This window comes from Cricetulus griseus, chromosome 7, assembly GCF_003668045.3.
Source record: "Cricetulus griseus strain 17A/GY chromosome 7, alternate assembly CriGri-PICRH-1.0, whole genome shotgun sequence".
Taxonomy (NCBI): Eukaryota; Metazoa; Chordata; class Mammalia; order Rodentia; family Cricetidae; genus Cricetulus; species Cricetulus griseus.
In genome coordinates, this window is record NC_048600.1 from 126280800 (window position 1) to 126300405 (window position 19606).

The following is a 19606-nucleotide window of genomic DNA, read 5'->3' on the forward strand; positions in this document are numbered from 1 at the left end:
CTACAATGCACATGCTACTACTGAGAAATGACAGAAATGCATGCCGGGAAATCACCAAAACCCATGGGCAAGATGTTCATAAGATCCCAAAACTAGAAACTGCACCAAGTCCCACCCACAGAAAGACAGATACACCAAGGGGGACAATCAAATACCACAGCGCAAAGAAAATATGCACACACGTTACAGGCACAAAGAACACACAGTGTGCATGCATGTGTGTAGAGACAGGCAAAGATACATATACATAACCAGCAGGAGCATTAAGTAAGCCGGGAACAGAACCGGGTGAATTGGGCCAGACACAGAACAGCAAATGCTATGTGAGTGCATGTAGCACCGAACAACAGCACCCAAACCAGAAAGTCCACACTGTGGGAGAGACAGAGCAGAGTGGGCTTTATACATGGAATGGAAGTCAAGGAGTGGGTAGCAACTGGTAGGGAGCCTGAAGAGACTGGGAGGAGTGTCAGCCCAGATTCACGGCCTTCCTCTATAAAATAATAATAATAAACTGCATAGGTATAAAACATGTACCTTTCTGTGCATCTATTCCAATAAAGACATCTGTTTTGCATCCATCATGCACAGTAGACAATCACTTGTGGTCTGTACATATGATGCAATGCTCTTCACCGTTCAGAAGGGGAGAGGCTCCCATACTGGGACAGTGTGGATGAACCTCAAGGGCACCATGCTAAGTGACAGTGGTCCTTGCATACAAGGTTTCTCTAGACCACTCAACACCCTCCCTCTTCTCTCCTCTCTCATCCCTCCCCCTCCTCCCTCTTCCCTCCCCCTCCTCTCAGCTACTGGCAAGTGCCATTCTATTTCCTATCTGTGAATTTGACCTATCTTAGGTGTCTTACACACTGAGATCACCGGTACCCCCTAATTCCTGGCTGTCTAATTTGAGATCCAAGTCTCCAAATGATAGATTTGGGCCAACCAACCTCCCCCAGTTAGGGTGGAGGCAGCAGTGTGGGAGGAGGTATCTTATTGCTGAAGCCAGTACCTGCCAAACTGGTCTATAACACCAGGGGCCTGAGACACTGACTGCTCTAGAGGAGTTTTCCTTTCTAGATCCAGGGCTCCATGTGGTTAAAGAGATCTATCTCGGTTGCTTTCTCATGGGCCACTCTTACAACATCTCCAAGTGCCCCTGAGCAAGGCGAGGAGTACATTCTTCAGGACAGCTGTGAGTGGCTCTGAGTGGGGCTGGGGCAGCTCAGGGTTAGGAGAGTAGAATTTCAGGCATGGGAGGTGGGTATGGGCTATGCCTGTGGAATAGGGTGGAGGAGGGGTACGCAGAGGGTGGAGGAGGGATATAAGGATCTGGAATGTAGAGGAAGAAAAGATGAAGAGATTTAGAGATTTTTGTGAGGATGTGGGCCCAGAATGTATGACCTGAGGACAACAGACAGGACTGGGGGCTAGCTGTAGGATCTGTACGGGATACATGCGGCAAGGGGTGGGCAGACACAGGGTGCACATGGACAAGGAGCCTATCTATACCCATCTAAGAGAGAGGATGCATTCTCGATAAGGGTGGGCTTACGTGATATCAGAAGAGAAAATGAGGAGGTGGGTCTATCATTGGGGGGTGGCAGGATAGAGGTGGGCAGACATAAGTCTCCACAGGTTAGGGAAGTGAGCCTGTCAATATTCAGCCAAGGGGAAGGGATGAAGTGCCCTGGGCTGGGGTAGAAGAGAAGCAAGTCTCTTCCTTCCCCCAAGGTCTTAGCAATTGTCTAACTAACTCAAGGCCACAGGGAGGGCAGCTCTACTGAAACCTAATCATCTCGGAGCCCGCACAGTACTCCTGCTCCAGGCAGCAGGAAATTAGACAGAGGCTCGGAAGGAAGCAGCAGGTTAATGGAAGCGAAATAGCTAGTCCCTCAGTGCCACGCCCTTTTGAATCCGGGTGCCAGAGGCAGATGAGGGGAAAACAATACGTGGCTTGTGTACCTGTCCCCTGGCCTAGTAAGCAGACAGAAAGGAAACAAGGTGAGAGAACATTGCTACCTCACCAACTGCCTGTGTGGGTGCTGCCAATTGTTCTGTGGAAGGAGACAGTTTCAGAGCTCACGAAGGGTCCCTGTGAACCTCCAGAAATGAACCAACTCACCTGCCCACTGGAGAATATGAACACAAGAGCTGCTCCAGCTGCTGTCATTGCCCAGGTGAAGAAGGTCCCCAACAAGGCCTGGAACACGGAGCTGTAGCCTTGGAGCATGCTGGATACAGCTGTGTACAGAAGAAAGAGAGATGATGCTGAGGGGCCCTGCTGGTGACATATGCATGCCCTAAACCAAACCCCTGCCTAGGGTGCTCTGTATCAGAGCAGGCGGTCTGCATCTTCAAGTCAAACCAATACAATAGCCTTTCACCTGGGCTCCAGAGATATTAAAAGTCAGGTAACTTTAAAAGATGTCATGAAAACACTGGGAGAAAGCAGCTAGGAAGCCCTCCCAAGAGGCTGCAGGACTGGGAATTTGCTCTAGACAGAAGCACAAAGCGTCTAAGTTGTGAGGAAAGTGGCCAGGCAGATCCCACCACAGCCTTTCCCACTCGTTACATGAACCTGTCCTTGCCGGCCATTTCTTCTCAGTACCTGACAAATACAGGCCACAGACTCAAGCCAGACTGCTGGCTAAATGTAGGTAAATTCCACTGACAGACTTTCCCTCCTCCATGGACTCTCCAAGCCAAAGTCCAACAGCACCTGGTATAGATTCCCACACTCCCATCAACTCAGTCCCTTACAGCATCTTTACAAACCCAGACAACTGTGCCTCCATGGTTTTTTTTTTCCCATAAGCCCCTTCAGAAATGCCTTCCCTCCACAGCGCCTGCCCTCTAAACCCAAGAGCCTCCTCTGAGGTCCACCTGATGCCAACTCCATGACAAAACCTCCCATGATCCCCCACGCTGTCCAAACTATCTTTGCTGCTTCCGATTGGAGGCTGCCCTCCTTCGTCTCTTATACCTTAACTGCTAGAGGATGGAGACTTTCCCAGAGCCTTGTGAGAAGGAGCATGGGCACCCCCTGAGAACTACTTACTGAGTGAGAGGAACCAGCTTACCCAGACAGGAGAACCAGAGAGCGCAAGGAAATGAAACTATGAACAGCAAACAGCGCTTGCCCTGGAGCTCAGCACACCCCTGCTGATGGTGAAACAGTGCACAGTCCACCAAGAAAAGAAAGGGCCCTCTCTTGCGTGGGCCCACAGAACCTCCTCAGGCTTAACCATGCTCAACACCGAGACCATAGCCAGCCCATCCCCTCCTAGATCTGAAACGACAGTCAGCCTTCTCCTGTGGAAAGTTACAAAGCAGGCAAGTCCATGTGTGAAGCGGCCATGTGCCCTGGCACACTCTAGGTGTGAGGCCTCCACTGAAAGGCCCCATTCAGCTCCCCTTTGGCTCTCCAGCACCCACAGGACTGGACCTGACCCCACCTGGCTTACCTCCCTCGGTGCTGAGCAGCCAGGAATTACTGCAAGCCTGCATATCAAAGACTGAAGAAGTCCCCGCTGGCCTTAGAGCAAACCATGGCAGTGTGTGGACAGGTCCCCGCACCCAATACACACTCAGAAAAGGCTGTGGACCCAACTGAGCCCAACTGGGCCCCTGTGTTAGATCTAAGGTAAACCCACCTACGGGATCAGATTCCGAATATATGCAACCTTTTGACATTTCAACAGGGCACTGATGTTGCATTATGAGAACCACACAATCAAGTAACAACAAAACTCTACCAAGCCTGACAATCTGAGTTTAATTCCCAGTACTCAAAGAGGGAAAGAACCAACATGCTGTCCTCTGACCTTCACCATTTATACCACGGAATGCACAAGCCCCACACACAAACACACTAAACAAATAAATAAATACACACATAGCTTTAAAATGCGCCCTTTCCCAAACCCCACAATATTTGATTAAGTTTACTATTTCGTGTTGGGCAGTACTCATCTCTATATTGGAATGCAGATTAGACACACCCAATATATAGAAACTCAAGACAGTGACTGCACAAATTAATAATTAAAAAATAATAATTGCAAGCAAACAAATAGCCTTTTACTGCATCCCCAAGTCTAGTCAACATCAAGAGTAGTGAGTGTTGTGCATGGTGACACATATCTTTAGTTCCAGCACTTAGAGGCAAATGCAAGCATATCTCTGCAAGTTTGAGGCTAGCCTGGTCTTCCATAGCAAGTTTCAGGTGAACCAGAGCTACATAGTGAGATCTTGAATCGAAAACTAAAACAATAAAATTGGAGGGACTTGTGTTTGCTTTTAAACTGAGACCCTGGACCACTAGTGCAGTGACCATTCCCAGTGCCGGGTGAGTAAAGCGTTAAACATTTACAAAGGACCCCAAACTAACATCCTCTCAGTCCTTGTTCTCCAAGGCAGAACATAGCATAAAACACCCCCTAAGTATCTGTTTCTTTTGACAGTTACTGGGGGGGGGGGGATCATTTGCCAAATAGCAAAATCAAACAGAAGGGAATTGTGGGTGATGATGGCGGCTGATGGGATAGGAACGTCCTCTCCTCAGCTCAGTGTGTAACTGGGCATCTGAGAGAAGAGGAATGGATGTAGAGGAAGACTGACACCACGCCCATCTATCCACCAGCAACAGTACTTATCACACCCAAGCACAGCACCCCGTGGAGACATTTTTTCCATTCCCTGAGCGGTAGTTCAGGCCCCACCAAAACAGCTTTGTTTTGTTTTGTTTCGTTGTGTAGCCTGGAACTTACTGTGTAGCAGAGGACGACTTCCACCTCCCAAATGCTGGGGTTACAGGTGTGTGCTACCACGCCTGGTTTATGCATTGCGAGGGATCAAACTCAGGGCCTTGTGCATGGTAGGGACGCACTCTATCAAAACAAGTTCCATCTACTTATAAAGAACAGAGTCACTGGTGACACCACACTTGCTGGATCCCAACTCTGCAGCTTTCTAACTCCATGGGAATTCTTAAACACAGCTAGATACATAAATCCAGACCAGTTTAGTGAGTCCTGCCCTCCTATAAGGACACTGGCACCGGCTTTCTCAAGTATGTAACAGACTAATAAGCTCTTAAGAACAGGACATGCCAGCCACAACACCCCCAAATCATGCCAGGCAGCCTGCTTCAGACTTTCTCAAGAGCCGGATATTAGCATCATAAACTGGTCCAATGACCAGGAGAGAGGACAGTCCTCCACCCATCCTAACTTGAAAAAAGTCACCATCGGGCTATGCAAATCCATGTTCACTACACAGTGCAGCCACCTCGGGTGAACCCAGTACATTTCCTTCAGTCCTGTTTTGTTCTGTTTGTCTCCCTCCTCTTTAAATCTATCGCCTCCCCAACTTCAAGACGCAGGTTTAGTTAAAGTACGGCACCGCCCGGCTTCAGTGAGCTCGCACAGAACAGGCAGGCCAGGCTCCACCAGAGATGCCCTGGAGCGGGATCAGGACTGCCGGAATAAATGTGAAAAAGTTCTCTAGCAGGCACCCTGCCGACTCTCAGGCCTCCCCCCCAGACCAGTTGCGGGGGGAGTGGGAGGGGCCTCTGAACCGCTGCCATTGGCTCCCGGCGATCCCCCGTCCCTCACACACCACCGTAAAACAATGAATGAACAAGTCCTTGGTTGTGCACTGAAGGGCCTCGGATGGCTGTCTCCAGCTCATCCTAGCATGGAGCAGAGGGGGCCCGAACACCCTTCCTCCTCTGCCACCTGCCACAGCCCCCTGCTGCTCCTCCAGGACCTGCCCTCCCTACTACAACCCTTTGTGACCTCAAGGCCGCTGCACACTCTTGTGACTGCCCGGGACTCCGGGCTTGAAAGAGAAAAAAGGCGACTCACTAGGGTGCCCTCTCCAGCCCCCTCTCCACTTCCATCAGCCCCGAATGCCACTGGCTCGCCCGGCTCCACTCTTCAGTCACTTCCTGCTTAGCTCCAGCACACGTGGCTCTACACAGCCAGGCCCCGCCCCTCCGCAACTGGCAAATCCTGCCTGGAGAATAAAGTCTCTGGTTCACAGACTCCAACAGGAGCAGAAACAAGTGCGGGCGGGCAAGTGCGGCACCCCAAGGCCACAAATGCAGAGGCCACTGCAGAACGCATGCACTCGGCCCTGGAATCCTAGGGGAGGCTACCGATACACAAGTAAGGGACACTTTGTACCAGTTCTGATGTACTTAATGTAGTCTACATCGTTCTGTCACAGGTCCTAAACCCTAGCTGAGCAACAGAGCCTGTGTGCTGAAGTGTCCAGATTTCATTACAGGCAACATTCCGAAGGTCAGTGGCTTTATCCTCAAGGTCAATAGCATCCATTAAAAGGATGCCCAACATGGACTCTGCAATCTACATGTCTGCAGTCTTTTCCTTGGAACCCAGGTCTGCCAATGTTGAGAACCCACCGAGGATGGTACTCTAAGAAACATTGGCCCAGGTCAGGGGTTTTGCACTCCCTGGGGGCTTTTGTGAAAACATCATGACTATCTTTAGCTACAACAAAACTAAGGCCACATTCCTGATTCAATCTGAATGCCAAGAAAATATACTAAGAAAACAAACCGTTTCTTACTTTACCTATGTCATGTGCAATGTATGGCTCATACTGATGCCGTGGTGGTTGTTTTCTGAAATGTAAAGTTAAGTGAGTGGTCTGTACTATATTTGGCAGCCTAGCAGTATTCAGGGCAGAAAACAGCCTGCCGTTTGAGTGGACACAGATCAAAGAATATAGGGGGGTAAGCTTCCTTTACCGTGTTATAGATTTATTATAACTTCCTAGAGAAAAATCACTCCACACACTTACAGATGAAGGAAGAACTCCTGTGTAGTGACCATCCAGCTCCAGACTGGCCCCCAGCAGGTTCTGTTAGTTTACATACACCTTGGGCTCCTGCATTTTACATACACTGTCATCCTTAAGTCTCCTTTGGGTCCTAGGCCCAGGAGACCTTCAGAACAATTAAAACAGAGACAGCGGACTGCAAGTCTGGTGACTTAGGCAGCTAGGAGATTTACACAGCAAAGATATTCCATATTGCCGGAATTATATTTTAAGTACACCAGTGTTGTTTAGTTGTTCAGTGGGACAGTTGTTACCTGGGGTCATCTTGTCCACCTGGCAGAATTATAGTTTTCCTGATGAGTGCACAAAGGATTTAATGGCAGATCTGGATTTAATGGTGGTTGTGACCCTACACTGTACCCGCCCCCACCCCCAGCTGCCCCTTAGAGATACGTCTTTGGTTTGGGCAAAACTTGATGGCTGGTTGTGAATCAGAGCTGCCTCCTTCATTGTGGGAATCAGAGTCTAACAACTGGTCAGTCCTGGTGAGTACACATTCACACCCTGGCATCCTAAATTCCCCCTCATCAGTAACGGGCCTGTTAGCACACAATTTGTCTTTGGGATACTCTGGGAGCCATGCTCCTTAGTGAAACTCCACTTATGTGACTTAATGTCTCCTGAGCAAATCTATTCGTAAGTCCTTTTTATCAATTTATCAATTGTTAGCAAGCCTTAAAAGTGCCCTCCTGGCACAGCTCACTAACTCTCTTGCCTCTTCTTTTCTCTCTTGCTTCTCTTGCCTTTCTTGTCTCTTGTTCCTGTCCTCTGTCTGTCTGTCTGTCTGTCTGCCTCTCTCATGTCCCCACACCAACAGGGTCTTTCATTCTCCCTCTCCCCCAATAAATCTCTTACACTGACTCTGTTGCCTGTGACATACTTTGGCAGGGCCCTCCTAAAGGCACCTTCTTTGCCTTTCTTTTTTTATTTATCATTATACCAACTCTATCACTTCGAGTTTCAGCTACATCAGTCCAGCAAGACTCAGCTACTCATGCCCATGGTCACTCCAGAGGCTCTGTGCCATGTCAGGAGGAGATGGCCTGGAGGGTTGGTTTTATGCCCTCAAGACACTCACCGCCTCTCAGGCCAGGGATAGTCAGTCAAGCAAGGTGCCATTTACCTGTGATCCCAGTACTTGGGAAGTTGAAAAGTAGGGGTATGGTTAAAAGCCAACCTGTCTCAAAAAAAAAAAATAGTAAACACACATCACTCCAGAAACAGCTTGTTACATGAACAACACAAAACAAGGCCCAGGGAGCAGGGCCAACAATTCCACCTAAAAAAAGGTCACAGGACTCCCCACACTGAGCTAGCCATTAAACAGCACAATACTTTGTATTCCCCACAAAATTTTATGGAAAGCTGAGTGAGTAGAGTTGGGATTAAACAAAACTGAGCACAGCCAGGGATCCATCCCTGTTGACGCTGGAGAACAGCCATGCACAGGTTCGCTGAATTTTCCTATGTTAATATGCATTAAAAATTATCAGAAAGGAAAATGAACCAAGTTTTTAAATCAAACTACAAAGTGTCTCTCCCACCTGGTCCCTTTTCCCTTCTTTCTGCTGCTTTAAGCACACAGCCTCCTGACTCTTCTGGGGTGACAGATGTACATGACCCAGCCTGCCTGGCCTGTTCTAGGCACCTGGTTAAGCTGCATAAAGCATGAGGACTCCTCCCTCCCTGGAGTGCCCCTTACCCATCTCTACTCATGGCCAGCCTGTCTCTTCATTCCCCAACTTACGGCTCTGCCTCCCTCAAAGCTCTAATTCAATCTCCTCTTCAAATCCTAATTAGGAAGGAGGTGTTCATTCCCCCCAGGGACCATGGAACATCATGCGGTCTCCTAAAAAATGGTCCTGGTTTGCTTTCTGTTACAGGAACAACTTGAGGTGGTGGTGGTGGTGGTGGTGGTGGTGGTGTGTGTGTGTGTGTGTGTGTGTGTGTGTGTGTGTGTGTGTGTGTGTGTTTTACAGGTTACAGTCCATAGTCAAGGGAAGTCAAGGCAGGAACTGAAGCAGAGTCCAACATATAAATGCACAGAGAAGGGAGCCTAATGAGGAAATACTAGACCAAAGCAAAACCAAAAATACTAGACCAAAGCAAAACCAAAAACCAGCTGGGCAAATTCCAAACACTTCATTGCCACATCTGATAGCAAAACTCTCTTCAGATCTCCAACTCCTTTCAGCTTTGTTGACTGCAACATACTTCTTTCTCTTGGGCTAGTTCCACTCCCTACTGTCAGCTGTCCTTAGAAGGTATCCTACAGTTCTGGCATCTCCAACATCTTGGGGTCTCCAAGGCAATCCAGATTTCATCTTCACAGCTTCACACAATGGCCTGTCCAGGCCTCCATTCAGGGACACCCCTGACACAGCCTGGGCTCAGCAGTTTTCTTTAGGTGCAGAGGCAAATTCCATATACTGTTTCTTCTATCCTTAACTCTAAAGCCAGAACCACGTGGCCAAAGCTGCCAAGTTCTGCTGCTTACTGGGGCTGGATCATGACCCCCTCATTCAGTTACATCTTCACCAGCTTTCTGTTTTTGATGGTTACCTTCACTGCCTAAACTTGACTATTCTGGAATTTTCTCTGTAGACCAGACTGACCTCAAACTCAGAGATCTGCCAGCCTCTGCCTTCAGAGTGCTGGCATCAAAAGGTGTGCACCACCACACCCTGCTCTGTAGGGAGACACTGTAGCCCAGCCTCCTAGTAGCCCAGACAGGTGTGCCGGGTGTGAGGGCATGCTGAGGGGAAGTCTAAGGTGATGGGAACGGTTCTTAAGGGACCGCACACATGTGGATAGCCCTTCTCTCTGGCCTGGCTGCCTGGCTGCCCCTGGCACACTTTGGCTGGTGTTTATCTGAATAAAGAAACCTTAGCCTTACAGACTGCAGATCGATCTCTTCACTGCTCCAAACTTTTCTTTAAGTCTTTTCCACAAGTTGGAAACAAAGCTGGGTAGGATCTTGCCCTGAGGTCACCACACCCTTTATTCCATTTCTTAATTTATTCATCTCCTTGAACACAGGATTTAGCTCCATTCTACTTCCTGATATTCCTTTTCTCCTCAGCTTGCTCCTTTTCATTACAAATGTTTATAAACATGAACACTAGTAACCACACAACAGAGTCAACAATACTAGGCTGTTGTGAGATCTCCTATGCCAAAGGAATTAATCCAAATCTCTTCACTTTGGCCTCAGGCATACTTGTCAGACAAGGGCAAAAAGCAGCCACATTCTTCACCAAAATATCACAAGAACTATCTCTGGACCACATGTTAATATTCTTCCCCTCTGAAACCAGGACCCCATAGTTCAAAGCACTCTCAGCACCACTGTCTTCCATGCTCCTACTAGGATGGCCCATAAAGCAGCACTTAAACCCTTCTACTGCTTTCCAAACTCCCAAAGTCTGTGTTACTCCAAATAACAACATGGTCCAGCCTATCAGAGCAGTACCCCAGTTCCTGTTACCAAGTTGTTTTAGTTAAGGTTTCTATTGCTGGGGTGAAACACCATGACCAAAAAGTAATTTGGAGAGGAAAGGGTTTATTTGGTGTATACTTCCATATCCCTGTTCATCATCAAAGGAAGTCAAGAGAGGGACTCAAACAGGGCAGTACCTGGAGGCAAGAGCTGATTCAGAGGCCACAGAGGAGTGCTACTTACTGGCTTGCTTACCCTGGTTTACTCAGTCTGCTTTCTTTAGAACTCAGGACCTGGCCAGGGATGGTGCTACCCACCACGAGCTGAGCCTCCCAGTGTTGTGAGATAAAGATCTTGTACACTGTAAAGATTTGCCACTCATTAGCCAGACGTTGGTGGGGCTCAACTTTAATCCCAGCGCTCGGGGAGGCAGAGGCAGATGGATCTCAATGAGTTAGAGGCCAGCCTGGTCTACAGAGCGTGTACCAGGAGAGGCTCCAAAGCTACACAGAGAAACCCTGTCTCAAAAACAAACAAACAAACAAACCAAAAGATTTGCCACTCAAATTGGTTTAATAAAATGCTGATTGGCCAGTAACCAGGCAGGTTGTATAGTCAGGGCTACCAGACTAGGAGAATTCTGGGAAGAGGAAAGGCAGAGTTAGTCTCCAGCCAGATGCAGAGGAAGCAAGATGAGAATGCTATACTGAGAAAACGTACCAGGACACATGGCTAAACACAGATAAGAATTATGGGTTAATTTTAGTTGTAAGAGCTAGACAGTAATAATCTTGAGCAATAGGCCAAACAGTTTATAATTAATATAAGCCTCTGTGTATTTACTTGGGACTAAATGGCTATGGGACCAGGGGGGACAGAAACTTCCATCCACATGCCCCCATTTATCACTAATTGAGCAAAAGCCTTTCAGCTGGATCTCAAGGAGGCATTTCCTCAACAGAGGCTCCTTTTTCTCTGATGACTCCAACATGAGTCAAGTTAACATACAAAACCAGCCAGTACAGATAGAATGTTTGAAAGTTACTGTTACATATATAATCATATGCATAATCCCTAGCATTTTCCCACCTCCCTCCACCTCAGTGGGGGGCTCTGCCTCCCCACCACACAGCTTCTCAACCCTGCCCCACCCACCTCTGACCCCACAGAGCTTTCTCCTGCCGCATGACCTTTGCACCTGCTCCTGCCTCTGCCGGAAGCATCAAGCTCCCAGATTCACCTGGGACCTCACCTCAAAGGGGCAGTCCTTGAACATGTGACCTAACACAGACCTTTCTTGCCTTCCTTGTTCTCCCTAAATGCCAGCTCATGGGAGCAGCACCACACCTGCTTTCTGCACTGTGGTTTCTGCAGAACCTAATGCAAAGCAGATGGCCCCTAGTTACTGAATGAGTAAGGCAAACAGGGACAAGAGCATTATCTGTTGGCTACACTTTATAAAGACTTTAAGAGTTAACGGAGAAGCAACGTGTGCATACAGCATCAAGCTGTCCCAGGAATCCTACCGCACCTATCACAGTATCACAAAGAGGTTCTTGGCCAAGAATAATTTTGCTCTGCTCGGTACCCGGTGAGACATTTAGTGAGTGGGATTGGGAAGTGCTCCTGGTATCCAGAGGGTAGAAGGCAGGGGAGTATACTATCCTACAATGCCCCAACTCCAGCACAAAGAGCTATCTGACCCAAAATGTCAGAGGTACAAAAACAAACCATGGGACTCCTTGCTGTCATCCTATAAATCTCAGAGATCAAATAACTCAGAAACATATTAAATGAGTCTCAAGAAGCGCCTGCCAGGCCAGGAAGACGGCTCAGTGGATAAAAGCACATGTCGTCAAGCCTGATGACCTAAGTTGTAACCCCAGGAGTGACACAGCACAAGGTGATTGCTAACTCCCCACATGCTGTCCTCTGCCATCCATTTACATACCACAGAATGAGTCTGTGTACACACACACCAACAGCAACAACAACAGCACTACCGCCACCACACCACTAAATAAAACAAAATTTAAAGAAAAGCATCTATTCAGTCACTAGTTAACAAGTGATTTATAATAAAACTTGAGGCATGACTGTCCAATTCATCTTCATACTCCCTCACAATTTCAAAACACACCAAAACAAACATCCCACAAGTTCTCTGTTGTGGAATGTTACTTTAACTATGTAAAGATGACTGACATGTGTTTATGCTGTGTTTGAATCACAATATAAAGATGTGTGGCCTTGCCTGCCTAAGGTACCTGATTGGTATAATAAAAAGCTGAACAGCCAATAGCTAGGCAGTCAAGGGATAGGAGGGGCTATTGGGCAGAGAGAATAAGTAGGAAGAGAAAAGAGAAAGAGAGAGAGAGAACAAGACAGAAAGAGCAGGAGACGCCTGGGGCTAGCCAGCCAAGCAGCCACCAGCCAGCCAGACAAGAAATAGGACCTACAGAATGAAAGAAAGTTTAAAAGCCCTGAGGCAAAACGTAGATGAAGAGAAACAGGTTAAATTAAGTTATAAGAGCTAATGGGACAAGCATAAGATAAGGTCGAGTGCTCATAACCAATAATGAGTCTCTGTGTCCTGATTTGGAGCTGGTTGGTGGCCCAAAAGAGAGCCTGCTACAACTTTGCTCCCTCCAGTTCTCTGAGTACTAGTTATCTGAGGCTCTGGTAGCATCATCGCACTGCTGTATCCCAGAGCTTTGTACATGGAGAAGCCTAGAAGGTCTCTGCCAGTGTGATCTAGTTTCTTCCCTATTGCTTTGATAAAACACCATGACCAAACACGATATAGAGAAGGAAATAGTTTATTTTGGCTTATACTTCCAGGCCATAATCCTTCATTGAGCGAAACCAGGGCATCAACCTTGAAGCATGAACCATAGAGAAACACAGCTCGCTGGCTTGCTTGCAGGATCATGCTTAGCTAACTTTCTTACACTACCTAGCATTACCTGCTGTCCTGCCTACAGTGGGTTGTGCCCTCCTGCTTCCACACAATTCCCTGACAGACATAGCAATGGACCAACCTGATTTAAGCAGCTCCTCAATCAAGGCTTCTCCTCTTAGATGACACTAGGCTCTGTCAAGTTGACAATTAGGGCTAAAAGGGACACAGAGGCCCATCCATGTTTGGGACGCATCTGCCTATTCCCTTTCAGGTTGGCTCCTTGATGGAAACAGGTAAGTCATAAAGAGAGCATTCTAGCCACCTACCCAGTGACTAACCTAAGTAGAGGAGCTCAGGGCAACTGGGTACCACTTTTCTGAGCCTGCTGCAGACAAGAGCTGTTCTTCCAGGAAGAAACTGAGTCAGCAATCTTGCCTCTGTTCACCTTTGTCTAACATTTGATTCTGAGCCTATAATACAAGAGGAGCTTAAGCATGCAATCCTGCTGATTTATGGAAATCTACTGCTGGGATGGAAGTTTCTTGCTCTGAACAAGGTGTTTAAAATTCATACTCCAGCTTGCTCAGCTGCCAGCTTAATAAGATACCAATTACTAAGTAAAAACCACCACCAATTGAATGCGAAATCAACCCTCAGGTGATATCATCTGAGATAATAATTAGCAGAAATCAATTCCCCCATGCTCTACTGTTGTTGCTTTAAATAACTTCTCTGAACCAGGCACAGTGTTCCCAGCCACTCCAGAGACTGGAACAGGAACATCTCGAGTTCCAGGCCAGCCTGAGCTACAGAACAAGCCTGTCTAACAACTCAAAACAAAACCTGCTTGTGTTGATATTTTGCTTGGACAAATAAAGCCTGTCTGAAGATCAGAGGATGGAGCTTGCCACTAGCTAACTATAGAGGTCTGGAGGTCTGGACAGACAGACAGGAAGTGAGATGGCTGGGCGGAGATAGGATATAAGCGGGAAGAAACAGGAACTCACTTTTTTTTGCCTGCTGAGATGCTAAGGAGGTAAAGGTGGCTTTGGCTTGCTCCTTCTTCTCTCTGATCTCTCAGCATTTTCCTCTATATCTGACTCTGGGTTTTTATTATTTAGACCAATTAAGAAATCCTTTTTACACCTGCCTCTTCTGGCATCTCCTGGTTAGTAAGTCACAGAGGCCATGTTAACAAGCTTACTAACATAGCAGCACTGGCTCAACAATTAAGTGATGGGGGAAGTGCTTCTGTGTATGTGTTTGTCTTACTGGATGATAAATAAAGTACTGTTTGGCCAATGAGGCAGCAAGTTAGGCGGGATTAGTAGTCAAGGAGGATTCTGGGAAATGTAGTAAAGAAGTGATCCAGGCAGGAAGTGACATAGCAGGGAGACTCATATGTAAGCAAGGGCAAAGAAGGAAGTGGTCCCCTTGTGCTCTTCCTCCTGCTCTCTGCTCTGGGCTGCCATGTGATCCCGGGATGAGGACGCCAGTGGAAGGCGTCCTACATAAGATAAGTCTTATAAAATATACAGATTTATGATAATTAAGACTGAGCTAGCAGATGAGAAATCCTAGTGAAAGGCCTGCTGCCTCTCTGTCTCCCCCCGCCTATGCTGATGCTGGGTGTTCTCTCTGGAGCAGCCGGGATGGGCTGGAGAGTGCAGCGCGGGGCGATAATTGTCCGGGAGCTGCTAGCTGCCGCAGAGCTGCCCTGCTTCACCTTCATCCTGCTGTCCCTGCCCCCGCCGGCCTCCACTTCCCCCGGCTGCCGTTTTCCCTCCCAAGCCGGTTCACCCAGGCGGGGCTGCCCTGGCACCGCGCCGGGGCTGGGGCCGAGCAGGGAAAGGGCACCCCTCGCCCCCACGCCCCCCCCCGTTGAGAAACACTCCGTCCCAAGGTCTCCGCCCCCAAGGTCAGCCACCTGGGCGCGGAGGGAGGAATCAAGTCTGTTGTACCAGACACCAGACCTTGAGAATATGCTGATCTGGAATGGCTCTGTGCCTCATTTGAACCATCAAATAGAATCCCTGCTCCTAGCTTGCGCCTTTTTCCCTATATAAGGACCCCTTTCCCTTGGCTCGGCGCGCTTGGCCTCAGAAAAGCTAAGTCGCCCCGGGTACCCGAGTCTCCAATAAAGCCTCTTGTTTTTTACATCCAGTTCGTGGCCTCGCTGGTTCCTGGGTGTGTGGGTCTCCCTCTACGAAAGTATCCCTTCGGGGGTCTTTCACTAGTCATTGGCCAAGCAGCATTTGTACCTAATATAGGTCTCTGTGTGTTACTTGGGACCTTAATGTGGCAGCAGGCAGAACTCAGGCGGCCTGGCGGAAAGCGCCCACGTGGCGGCAGGGTTCAGGTGGCTTCAGTGGAAAGACTTATTGTTACAATTAAGTTCTGCTCCTCCCATTGTCACTCACCTCCTTGTCCAGTCACTTAGCAAGTATTCACCTCACATCTATGATGTGTTAGGCTGGGAGGTGCTGGGTGCACGCTGATATGCAACATCAGTTCACACCATGGCTTTACAATGCTGCTTGTATACCCTGCGGGGCCCTGTGTTGGTTGGTACCACATAAACCAACACAAGGATGGCTCTCCTTGTTCCTCATAAAACATCCACGCTTTTGCCTGATGGGTGCAAGTGGATGTCTCCAGCTACATGGGACAGACCAGCAGAACATACTCTCCTTCCTGGGGGTAAGAGAGAAATGGACCGTGCAATCCACACCCAGGACCATGGTAGCAGGTGTATGGGAGGAGACACACTCTAGGCATCATATCCACGCAGGCAATGCTGAGAAACTGACCAGCGAGCCCTCGGAACCAAAGCTCTGGACCAAAGGGCTGGAAACTTGTGGTTTCTTCTTATTCTGAAATGGTATTTTTTTGTGTGTGTGCCAAATGTCTTCTTGTTCTTTTTTTGCTGCTGTTTTGTTTTGAAACAGGGACTCTCTGTGTATCCCAGGCCAGCTTTGAATTCTCAGTCCTCCTCCAGCACCAGCTTCCTTTGTGCTGATTCCTAGACTATTCCACAACACCTGGTCCGTCTGTTTTTCTCTAAGAAAGACCCTCGGGATCATATGAGCCTCAGAAGTCACAAAAACCGAATATGCCATGGATGAATATGTAGAGATTCGAGCTAGAAATTTTCGAGCAGCTTCCACTGATAAACAGTTGTGCACCAACAGCCCGGAGATGTCTAGCTGCACCCTAATCCACGACTGTTTAACTGTGTCACCTGTATCCGCTGCTTTTCTCATTGTGGCGAAAACTTCCTGATGAAAGCAGCTTAGGGAAGGAAGGATTTATTCTGGCTCACAACTCAAGGTTCCAGTTCATCCTGGAGAGAAAGACATGACGGCGGGAGTCTGAGGCAGCTGCTCACACGGCACCACAATGGGGAAGCACAGAGAGGTGATGGCCACTGTTCAGCTCCATTCCTTTCAGTCAGTCCAGGACCCCAGCTCATGGACTGGCACTGCCTATATTTCAAGTGAGTCTTTGTGTTTTTTCTGGAAAGACTCTCACAGATACATCCAGAGGTGTGTTTCCATGTTGATTTTAAATCCTAGGCAAACTGGCAATCAAAGTTGCCATTATGTCACCCCGACACAAGTAAAAGGATCTTGTTGTGGAATAATCTTTTTGTACACTATGAAGATGTGTCTCTCTGATTGGTTCAATAAAAAAGCTGAACATCGAAAAGCTAGGCAGGATTTCTAGGCACAGAGGACGCTGGGAAGAAGGGTGGAGACACCAGGAGATGGAGAGCAAGCTGAATGGGCAGTACGGAGATGTGGTAATAAAGCCAGGAGACAGAAAGTAAATTAATAGAAGTGGGTTAATTTAAGTTATATGAGCTAATTAGAAACATACCTAAGCTATTGGCTGAGCTTTCGTAATTAAAAATAAGTCTCATTATTGTGTCATTATTGGAGAGCCGATGGTTCCAACGAAAAAGTCCAACAACAGATCTTTGCCAGGGTTCAAACCCAAAGCCTTGCAAATGCACCCTGGTACTGTGACAAGCTTGCAATCCTAGGGGTCAAAGTCCTGAAGTCAAGGTGTGTGGGAAGCTGTATTCCTGCTGGAGGCTCCAGGGAGGTCTGTTTCTCACTCTGTCATCTCCCTCCTTCACCTCATCAGGACCACCATGTGACCCAGGGTCATTTCTGTATCTTAAGACCCTTACCTAATCACACCAGCAAAGACAGGGGAATCCTGGGAAGCTCACAAACCAGTGGACCTATCATGTACAACACTGATAAAATCCTGTATCAAACAAAGTAGAAGGTGAAGAAAGCACTCAAGGTTAGCCTCTGTCTCCCACATATACATGCACTCACACAGACACACACAGACACACTCACTCACTCATACATGTGCAGAATGGGCACATACATGCAAACACATACACAGAGTTGGGGGGAGAGACAAAGACAGACAGACTGACATTCAGAATAACATTCAGGTTCCCATTGTCATGTTGACATTGCATACAAAACTCTAGGTAAAAGATAAAATGACCAAGGACCTCAAGACAATGAAAACTGAGCGTGAAGCCAAGCTTGGGTCTCTTAAATGGCTGCACTGGCTATCTATGAGGCTGGTGTAGCAGGATTGAAGTGAAGGTGGGCACAGAATCCCACCGAAGTGAAGAGCGGTGAGTGACAGTATATGGGAGGGCTTGGAGAGAGGAAAGGGAGGTGAAAATGTGGTTATAATTTCAAACACACACAGGGTGGGAGAGGGAGGGAGATCAAAGCGGCAGATTCAGGCCAGGGTCAAGGATTCCATCAAACTGTCCCGGAAAGGTTTTGAACCAGAAGGCTCTGGAACAGTGCTTCTCAACCTTCCTATTGCTGTGACCCTTTAAAACAGCTCCATAAAATTATTTTTGTTGCGACTTCATATTCTTTTGCTACTGTTATGGATCATAACATCAATATTCTCAGAGCTGGAGGTTGGTCCAAGAGGTCATGGCCCACGGGTTGAGAACCACTGCTCTAAAGACAGGGAAAGCAAAGAGGAGACCTACAGTGATCAGCCCAGGTGGGGAAGCAGGGGACAGCCCCTCAGTCTCAAAATAGAGCTTGAAGTCTACAGAGCAGGGCCTCGGATTCAGATGCGGGGAGGAGAATGCCCCCATTGCATAGTGGGAATTAAAAGAGAAGCAAGAAAAAAAGTAGAGGAATCTCAGACATAAGAAATGAGTGGACCAGAATCTGGGGGCTCCAAGCTCCAGGGGGGGGGCTGAGGAATGGCTAAGAATTGGAAAAGAGAGACCTGTTGACTCAAAAGAAAAACACACCTGCAGAGGTCTAAATTTGTGAAGGTTTAGCTAAATGCCCATTAACCCTTCTTAATTATTGACTTTAGTATTCATAAAAATTTAATCTCATTCAAAAACTAATCTGAAGATTGGCTTTTCTCACTTCCAGAGAATTCTTAAGTATGCATAATGCAAGCCAAGAAATCATAGCCAATCATAAATTAAATAAAGCTTGAAGCGAAGTGGTTCCAAAGCAAAGTTATATATATAAAAAAACTTCTTTCTGACTTGTTTGGGGGGCATAGAATTATTTTATTTGGAATATAAGAGCATTTTAATATATTTAATATCCCCCCAAACATTTAATCTTGAAAAACAAAAAACAAAAAACAAAACGGGTCTTCAGAAATGCTAAGTCCCCTGGGATGAAATCAGAGCAAAGGTTTCAAGATGCTATTCTTCTAACCAAGGTCATCCTACTCAGTTTATCTGGTGCCCCGGAGAGGCTGGGCATCGCCTTGCTAGGAGGAGGGTACCTTCCCGCTGTCACCATCACTCCAGGGCGTATAGCTAGAGCCAAGACCTGCAAAAGATGCAAGCTTCCAGTGTTGGGGAGGGGAGTGTGGGAAAGGAGTACTGAGCACATACCTGTAGAGGGCAAAAGGCTAGAACTGTTAGTAGTTGTTTTTCCTGCTGCTGTGGTTAAAATACTCTCATGAAGGGAGAAAAGACTTATTTTAGCTCAGAATTTAAGCGTACAGTCAACCATGAGGGAGTCATAATGGAGAGATGGCTCAGCAGTTGGGAGCATTGGCTGCTCTTCCAGAGGGCTGGGGTTCGATACCCAGCACCCACATGGCAGCTCACAACTGTTGTAACTCCAGTTCCAGGGGATCGAACACCCTCACACCAATGTACATAAAATAAAAATAAATAAATAAAAGAAATTAGCAATCCCAATATGCTTTTGTTAAAAAAAAAATGCTGAATGAAAGAAAGCTTTTGTGCTTACTTAATAAAGCCAGAGGTGAAAACTTGCCAAGAAACCAAGACCCCCAAACCCAACACAAGACACTCACTCCTTCTGCCCAAAGCCTCTTGAGCATGTGGCATCCCT

General features: G+C 47.5%; 1 protein-coding gene across 3 annotated transcripts in view; it reads right to left on the reverse strand.

Moving 5' to 3' along the window:
• Positions 1-19606, reverse strand: part of Slc39a11 (solute carrier family 39 member 11) — a 412078-nt gene that overhangs the window by 325925 nt on the left and 66547 nt on the right. For 2 of the 3 annotated variants that reach the window (XM_027425779.2, XM_027425777.2), the window contains exons 1-2: positions 5874-6001; positions 2129-2247 (exon numbers count right to left, since the gene is read on the reverse strand). In XM_027425779.2, the coding sequence (XP_027281580.1) occupies positions 2129-2236 (108 nt within the window). In that variant the 5' untranslated portion in view covers positions 2237-2247; positions 5874-6001. Of the gene's footprint in view, positions 1-2128; positions 2248-5873; positions 6002-19606 lie in introns of those variants that run through there. The other variant, XM_027425778.2, reaches the window with a different exon arrangement.